The 9,779-nt window shown below is 33.7% G+C and overlaps 1 protein-coding gene and 1 pseudogene across 1 annotated transcript; one reads left to right on the top strand and one right to left on the bottom strand.

Moving 5' to 3' along the window:
• Positions 1-1,920: 1,920 nt before the first annotated feature.
• LOC145104135 (tyrosine--tRNA ligase, chloroplastic/mitochondrial pseudogene) lies at positions 1,921-3,961 on the bottom strand (annotated as a pseudogene).
• Positions 3,962-8,297: 4,336 nt separating this feature from the next.
• Positions 8,298-9,104, top strand: LOC145104134 (uncharacterized). Its single transcript, XM_079041417.1, has one exon. The coding sequence runs from the start codon at positions 8,298-8,300 to the stop codon at positions 9,102-9,104; it is 807 nt and encodes a 268-aa protein (XP_078897543.1).
• The last annotated feature ends 675 nt before the right edge of the window (positions 9,105-9,779 follow it).

Below are 9,779 nucleotides of genomic sequence, written 5' to 3'. Positions count from 1 at the left end.
ACTTTACGGACTGAAACGAAGAGAAAAAAGTATGTTAGTGCTAAATCAATCCATCGAATGTTCTTGTTTCATTTCAAAATATGAGTAGTTAATTAGACCATTATCTACAATTGAAAAATCGCAATAGAAATTATAATTACATTTCAAAGCCTTCAAAATTTAAAGTTTCAAACATTAAAACCTACTCAAAAAAGAACTCTTCACAACCAAGAACACAAATCAATCTCACCGCCTGATTTACATGGTTTTCTAATTATAGAATTTGGTTCAGTCATTTTATCAAACATGTGGTGTGCAAAAAGAGTTACTGATTCAATAGACCAAAAAACATATGGATAAGCATATAAAGACGTATTCTTTCCACCAGAAGACTCCCTTTGATCTCCATACCCTTCATATATCTAATTTTTAAATATGAAATTGAAATAAACTTCATCGGTAGGAATCTGGAGCATGTATTTGGAAAAGAAAAAAGAAAAAACTCACGACTGAATTTTAACATGTGTAATAAGAATAAAGAGAATGGCATTAAGGTTTGAGGGTGACGTCGAGTAGTAACCTCAAGTAAGTAACAGGGACCAATAATTCGAGTGGATTTGGTGAGTTGCAGATGATGGGAAAGAGAAGCGTTGGAAATTAGAAGTGTAAAATATAAGTTTCAGTTGAGATACAAAAGTAGATCCAAGTTAATTTTGGAGAAGATTTCCTGATTTCTTGCTGTAGCGATTGATATGCATTCCAAAAAAAAGGAGAATATGGTAACCAAATGCCTGATTAGTAGGAGATGATCATGACCGTTGACGTCAATTCTTCAAAGAAGCGGTGGGCGGGAAAACAATTCATAGGATAGGTGAAGATATGACACGTGGAATGAAGGAGGTGTAGAAAGAGGACATGTGGCAATTTAGGAGTCTTTTATTAGGATTAGAGATTAAAGATAATTGAAAGATACCATCTAATTTAACTGCAAGGGTACGTATTTAGTCAATTAAGATAGATTTAATAAAAGAAAATTGCATATTTTAAGGGATCATAGATTCTATTAATTTTAAAATTTTGATTTTAATGCTTTTAATTCGGACATTCTGACAGAATATGTTTATGAGTATATTAAAAAATAACAATATTCTTGAACCATAAAATAATAAATGTTCTGACAGAATATGTATTTTGATTGACATAATTTTTTGAAGAATAACAATTTATTATAATAGAACATTCTCTAAAAAAACACTATATAGATTATTCTACTTGAATATTCTTTCAGAATATACTATTACATATATCTTATTGTTCTATCGTCGATTATTCTGTCAGAAAATAACGATTAATAGTGCATTCTTTTTGGAAGATTGATCACCATTATTCATCTCCATCTCATGCACCATACCTTGAAGCCTTTGATCATCACATTAATTTCACACATTCTATGAGAATAACTGCAAATCGAATTATGTAGAATAAAAATTTGTGAGAATGATTTAATATGACAAATAATAAATAAACTGTAGTAATTTTGAGAGAATATATTGATGTAAAAAATAACAATGTCATATTCTTTAAGAATAAAAGCAAAACCTTACTTACAGTTCTACCAGAATGGTTACAAAAAAAACACAGTAAATAACACAAAAACATCCAACTTAGAAAGAGTTTTTGAATTTAGAAAACAATTCTTATATATATATAATGTTATTCTCTTAGAATATACGAACAAGAATCAAAAAACTGAAAAAAGAATCAACAATAGAATATACTTACATTGGTGTTCTTTTTTCTAAAAGAATATGCTAAAAAGTCGTTTAGGCCTTTTGTACCTCAGTTGAGTCAGCTCGGTCAAGGAGAACAACCTTAGCAGTCAATATGTTTTCATAAGAGTTTGGGTGAATGAAAGCAAAACCATTGTGGTTGCTGGAACTATCACCAATATCCACCCGTAACATTTACTTCATTATCAACTCTCCCATTATTCAAATACAATCCACCTTGCTTCAACAGCCTCCTTGCAGCCGATTTACTCTCAATCAATCTAGTAGAAACCGATAAATCAACAACACCAAGATCCAAAACCTCATCATGACTCAAAGAACAAGGGACATCTTCAGCAATCCCCTCAATCGTCTTCCAATCCAATCGGATCTCAGACCCTGGTTTCAAAGCCTCAGTAGCCTTAATCGCCTCCTGTAATCCATCTTCCCCATGAACAAATCTCGTCACCTGGTCAACCAACCTTTTCTGTGCAAAAATCTGCAAATACCCGGTTGATTTCATCTCGATTTCAATGTCCTTGATCTCATCCAAGCTCAAAAAAGTAAGACTCTTTAAGAACCTGACAACATCGGAATCAGGAATGAGAAGAAATACTGGTAGAATTTGTAAGGTGATAACATCGATGGTGAAAGCAAGATTACCCATATTCTGATTTCCCGAATTTTGTGTCGTCGGATTTTAGTAACAGGGGGAATGTGAGACCATAAGTAGAATCAGATTGATGAAGCTTTCGAATTAGTTCAGTTCCAGCAGTGATGTTTCCCCATTGATCTGATCCACCGATTTGAACTGTGATGTTTTCGGTTTTGAACAAGCGGATTGGCAGCGGAAAAATATGGGAGAGGTGCTGGTCGTCGGTGGATGTTTTTTATGGTGGAATAGGGTTTTTGGAAGTGCGCGACTATAGATAAGAAGGAGAAGAAATTAGGTTAAAGTCAACTTAATTAGCATAATTGTAGGAAGTATTTGTGGAAGTTATTTATCAAATTACTTAATTACCCTTATTTATTTATTTAATTTTTTTAATTTGATTGGTCCACAATCAACCTTACATCTACACAATAATTAGTTAGAATACTTGAACCTCTCTCTCTCTCTCTCTCTATATATATATATATATATATATATATATATATATATATATATATATATATATATATATATAGTTTTTTCAAGTGATATATTATATGTTTAGAATGAAGTTAAGGGTTTTGTTAATGTTGTTATGTGTATAGACAACATTTTGTATATGTATTCATCACAAAAATATACATATATACATATGAGTTTGTGCATATAGTTTTAATTTTTTCTAGATATTTTGTTCCAAAAGACATTTTAATTGGCTAAGACGCTGCTATAGAAGTTGATTCGTTAAAAAAAATTCAAAAAAATGTTTTTTCAAATGGTGTGCATTTTTCATTATATGCAACAAAATCGAATTTCAATATGGAAAGAGGTTAAAAAATGATAAATTTATATATTAGTTTAGTTTATTTCGATAAAAGAAAAACTCTAAAACAAGAGTTAAATAAGTGATTCTAGTGAACTTTCATATATATATATATATATATATATATATATATATATATATATATATATATATATATATATATATATTAAGTTTAAGGATTGTGTTAAGCATTTTCCATTAATGGTATTTTGAATATTTTATTCATCATAGTATGGATCTTTGAATCTATGTAGAAAGATAAGTATATTTGTATTATGGCTAAATAGTTCCAAGTACGTTGTTATTATAAATAAAGATCCAAATATGTTGCTATTATTGGTAAAGAAATAAAAGGGCATTGCTATTATGGGTAATGGATTCTTACTACGATGTTATTATCAGTAAGGAACCAAGTGTGTTATTATCAGTAACGAATGTAAAGTACATTCTTATTACAAGTAATAAAATGAAATTACATAGCGATTACAGGTAAGAAAATGAAATTACATTGTTATTACGGGCAACGAAACAAAATCAAATTATTATAATTTATTTTAGACAAAAAAAGCATGAGTTATTCTCTTATAGCATCTTGCTCTATATGTCTCAAGTTATAACCTTCAAGAAAAATGTGAACCATAATGAGCCCCTCGTTCAACATAACTCAAAACTTTTAGGTATCATTTGGTAAAATAAAAAATCAGGCTCAACAAGCACCTCATGAGTGAGTTTAAGCATGTCAACGTTCGTTGGTATCACATATGTTTGAATCTAGATATGGAAAAATCAGCCAATCACAAAGCTCATAACTTAGCCAACTTCAAATTCAAACATTTTAATGCCAAAACATCATAAATTCAAAACTACAATAACTAATTTCGAAAGAAAATATCACTTAACATCTGAAGTTGTAGTGTAATTCGTTTAAAGATTAATAAAACTCTACTCGTTTGACTTGGCAACCGAAAAAGAAACTAAGTGCTAGATTCATTCTCATTTGAAATTTACTTGTCTTGATATATATATATATATATATATATATATATATATATATATATATATATATATATATTACAACGTGTTATTGGTTGATCTGAAGTTTATGCCATCCACACACACATACATACATACATACATACATACATACATACATACACACATACGCGCACACACACACACACACACACACACACATATATATATATATATATATATATATATAAAAGCATGAGATGTTTATCATCAAATCTTCATATCTGGACTCTATCACCTTTTGATCAGTTTAGAATACTTCTTGGACCTCATGGACTAGGAAAGTTTTGATCTTTTGCCTTCCCTTTCAGTCATACAAGTTATCTTGGTCATTTAGGTTATTTTGGTGTATTAAAGTTTAGATCTTGAAAGCTTGAGACATTATTGTGGATAAAGCTAAAAGCTTTCTCCATCTAAACATTATGTAGATTCAGATCTAAAGGTTGGAGACGTGGAATTAATGGATTTAGTTGAGAAAGATGCATTCTTGGTCCCTTTGAAACTCAAAGACTAGATCTGAGTTGTTTGGACCATCCTAATGGGTAAAGTTAGAAAATTTATCCATTATGAAGCTATTTAGGAACTAGATCTGAGGTTATAGGCCTTGGTCTGAAGAGGTTAAGCACTTAATGAAGATTTTGGCCTTCTAACCAAAAGTCACGACGTGACATAGGATGTGTCATGACGTGACGGTGCCCAGAATCACGATAGTTTTGTTGTTGTATTCTCACGACGTGACCAAGGAATGGTCACGACGTGACGTTGACTTTGACTAAGCTGACCGTTGACCTTGTAGACTTTGACGTTGACTTTTTGACTAGTTTGACTTTTGGTCAAACTTGGGTAGAATTGAGTATTTGACTAAGGATTAGTATAGATTTGGTTTTAGGAAGTTTGGGTTGGCTATTTTGATGTTGAGGTAGCTGTTGGGTTTCTGTCGAGTGGTTCATTTGAGTTTTCCTCACTGTACTCATGGGTTGAAAATACCAATGTCAGTCCACTAGATTGTGTTATGTATCATTGTATATAGGATGTTGCTATGCAGTAGCGATCTGTTAGATTTGTAGATCTATATAATTACATGTAGTTGTCGGTTATATGTTTATGTTTATCTGTTGCATATGTCAACATATTGTGGTTGGGTTGAGGTGGTCCTGCTTTATGCTGAAGGTCAAGATGCTCGTGGAGGTTTGGATAGGCTGTAAGCCCTACGCGGAGGTCCAAATAGGTTGTAGGCCCTGCGAGGCGCTCCAGTCATGCCGAAGGATCATGTATGCATGTTCTTATCTATTTGGTGGTGTGGGGTACTTTGTGACAACTCACTAAACTTTGGCTTACAGTTTGATTTTATGGTTTCAGGTACATCAGAGGACAGAGGTAAGGCGAAGGCGTGATTGTGCACATTATCCTGGATTTTTATGACTTATGGTTTTGAGAAACTATGTTTTTATATAATTTATGGATTTTGTAATGGTATTAAAATGAAAAAAAAAAATTGTTCATGATTTTAAGATGTTACAGATAGTGAATGTATCTCAACAATTTTCCTTAATAATTAGGTAAAAGGTAAATTACTCATATAAATAAATAAAGTTTATGATGTTTGTGTAAGAAATAAGTAGTCATGAAGTACACCAGGTTCGGTTTAACCCAATTTACAAGAAGTATTGAGAAAACTTTAGGACAATAAGTGGACATACACGTATTGGGTGGATCTTTTTAGGGGTGTGCGCGGTGCGGTTTGGTGCGGTTTAGAGCCAAAACCGCAAACCGCACCGCACATGCGGTTTGAGTTATTTAGAAACCGCAAACCGCACCGCGAACGTTCAAAACCGCATTATGCGGTGCGGTTTGGTGCGGGCGGTTTATGCGGTTTACATGCGGTTTTGCAGTTTGAGTAGTTATTTACATTAAATTTAATGACAATACTATCATTGTCGTCACTAACGGCTCACTAAGTGGTCATTAAGAAATTTGGTGGTCATAGAATTGTGGTCATTAACTACTTATGAATATACATAAGTTAAGAAAACATAGTGTATAAAATAATGATCACTGAATGTTAGTTGAAAATGAATTTGAAACAAAAAAAATATGGTCACTCCATTAAATTTTCCATTAAATGTTGGATTAATTAATATTACATTTCAAAAAATTAAGATAATGTCATTAATTTAGGACCTGTCAAATTATTTTCGAATATATATATATATATATATATATATATATATATATATATATATATATATATATATATATATATATATATAATCATTAATTGATTTTATCAATGCGGTGCGGTTTAAACCGCAATTTTGTAATCGTAAACCGCAAACTGCACCGCATAATGCGGTTTAACAAAAATACAAACCACAAACCGCACCGCGAGTGTTTTAAACCGCGTTATGCGGTGCGGTTTGGTGCGGTGCGGGCGGTTTCTGCGGTTTGTGCGGTTTATTGCACACCCCTAGATCTTTTGCTACAAATGAAAGGAGTTCATGTGTTTTGATATTTTTATTCAATAGTTGTGTGTGTTTTTATAGATTGGCAAAATAATCATGAGAAATGAGAAATGTGTTTTTGGAGGCAAGTCAAAAAGGCTATTTCGAACGAGTGAATCTCATTGTAGGCCTATCAGACAACTCATTATTCATTAACATGAAAGTAAACATGGGCTCTATGGCCCACAATAGTGTTTAAAAACGAAAATAGGCCAACAATGACTTTATTGGAGAATGGCTTATGATGTAATGGATAAAATGGATCAAAACGGATAAGACTGCATCGGGTTAATTGTTCCAACACCTTTTTGTTCTTTATTTTTGAGTTCACAATAATTGATAGGGAAAATGACTTAAAAATGTAACTATGTTTCAATTTTGTACAAAAAACACCATTTAAGTATACCATGTTCAAAAAATACCATCTAACTAAAGAATTTGTTCAAAATATACCATCTAAAATCACATTTTGCTCTTTCATTCTATCGTGGTAACCGGTTCTGCCGGTGAGGAGGTAAATGTTACCGGGAAGAAAAAAATAAACAATTACGTGGCTTCTCCCTCTATTACGTGGAATAACCCTTTCACAAAAATCAAAATCACATAGAACACGTTGGAGGTTTTTTCACAGACGGTGAAATTAGGGTTCGCTTTTCACACCGATTTTTCACTCAAGGTGCAAGGTATGCTTACTGTCGATGTTTACCATGGTGGGAACTTTGTCCCTAAGCCATTAATGTACTTTAATCCTTTGAAAAAAATCTGTTACGGGAGTTGATTTCAAAAACATGGGGTTTAAGGAGTTCATCTTACAGCTTCGAAAATTAACCAAGGAAAGGTGCACTGATGTATATTATTGTCTTCAAAATCGGTCTGTGGTAGATGGATTGAGAGAACTAAGAGATGATAATGACTATGTAAGGTTTCTTGATGCTGGGTATGCCAATGATTGTAAAATCAATGTGTACATTGATGAATATCAAGAGCCAGTCATGGAGTGGATTGACGAAGAAAAAGCTGAAGAAGGGGACACAGAAAGTGATGAATATGAGGATGATGTAGACTCAGTCATGTCAGATGATATATCAGTGGACCATGAACTTGATGATGAAGTTATTCCATTAGAGAAATCTACAGATCCGTTTTTGGCCTACACAAATGTTATTCCAAAGGGAGGGGTTAATGATGAAGATAGTGGCAGAACAGATGAAGTTTACTTTCATGTTCATGATCCTAACCAACAATAGGACACAATGAAACCTGTCTTAGGTATGAAATTTTGTGATCGTTATGAACTTAAGCAAATGATTACCAATTATGTTGTTTCTAATGGTTACAATTTGTGGTATGAAAAAAATGATGCAAGTAGATTATTAGTTAGGTGCAGTAAAGTTGAAGGAAAGGCATGCTGCCCTTTTAGATTGTGGGCTACTTGGATGAGCCAAGAAAATTCATTCCAAATCAAGTCACTGATTGATGAACATAATTATTGTAGAGCAGTAAATCTGGGGTCAATTGTCACATTTAGGTGGATTGGAAAAATGTTAATTCGTGACATATTGGAACAACCCAGGCTTAGTTACAGGAAAATGAAAGCGTTGGTGAAGACTAATTTTGGTTTTAATGTGAGTGTCGGGCAATGTAGAAATGCTAGAAGGTTTGCATTGGATGAAATTGAGGGAAGTTTGGTGGGACACTATGAAAAGCTATGGAACTATGGTGCTGAGTTGTTGAGGGCTAATCCGGGTTCAACAGTCCAAATAGATGTAGATATTATGCCTGATTCTACAGTGTACTTTTCGAAGATGTATGTTTGCTTGAAGGGTGTCAAAGATGGCTGGATTGAAGGGTGTAGGAGGGTGATTGGTATTGACGGATGTTTTCTGAAGGGTATTTGTAGAGGTGAGGTATTAGCAGCTGTTGGTAGGGACTCCAACAATCAAATATATCCCCTGGCATGGGCTGTAGTTGCAGTTGAAAACAAGCAAACTTGGAAGTGGTTCTTAGATTTACTACTTGATGACATTGAGATGGGAGATGGGACAGGGCTAACAATCATTTCTGACCAGCATAAGGGTCTAGTTGAGGCTGTAAAGGAGAGAGCACCAGGAAGTGAGCATAGGCAATGTGCTAGGCACATCTATGCCAACTTTAAGAAAAAGTTTACGGGTGTTGAGTTTAAGAGGCTTTTTTGGATTGCTGCGAAGTCTACAACACAAAAAACATTTGAAGCTACAATGAGGGAAATTAGGCAACTTAGCATAAATGCTTATGACCACTTGATGGAAAGAGATCCAAGCACATGGTGTAGGGCATTTTTTTGGAAGATAGGTGTTGTGATGCCGTAGAGAATGGCATATCAGAATCCTTCAATTCTGCAATTGTAGAGGCAAGGAAAAAACCGATAATAACTATGCTTGAAGAAATTAGAGTCTATGTCATGGAGAGAATGTTTAATCAAAAGAAGAAGGGAGAAAAATGGAACTTGCCAATCTGTCCCTCCATCAGAAGGAGGATTGAGAAATTGAAAAAAGCACAAAGGTTTGTTACTTACTTCAAAAGCTAATTTACTTAAGGTAAAATAATTAATTTTCTATAACATTTCATCACAGGTATTGGGAAGTTACTCCAAGTGGTCCACAACAATATGAGGTCAGATTATTGCATGAAGGATATGGAGTTGACTTGAACAACAGAACTTGTGCATGCAGATCCTGGCAGATTAGTGGGATATTGTGTTTGCATGCCATTGCAACAATATTGTTTTTGAATGGGAATGTAGAGGACTATGTTTCAGTTTGGTTCACAACAGGCATGTTTGGAAGTTGCTATAGATATACAATAAAGCCAATTAATGGAGCTGATTTATGGCCAACTGTAGTTTCCAATACCATCTTGCCACCAAGACGTAGAAGGCTGCCTGGGAGACCAAAGGTGAACAGGAAGAAATGTCCTACGGAAAAAGAAGGAAGGCATACTGTTAGTAAGAAGGGAGGGATTCCAAAATGTGGTCACTGTAAGCA

The sequence above is a fragment of the Lactuca virosa genome, chromosome 4 (genome assembly GCF_052849685.1).
Source record: "Lactuca virosa cultivar CGN04683 chromosome 4, Lactuca_virosa_CGN04683_v6, whole genome shotgun sequence".
NCBI classification, from domain to species: Eukaryota; Viridiplantae; Streptophyta; class Magnoliopsida; order Asterales; family Asteraceae; genus Lactuca; species Lactuca virosa.
The sequence above is the reverse complement of the archived record's forward strand: the minus strand, read 5'-3'. Positions and strand labels throughout refer to the sequence as shown.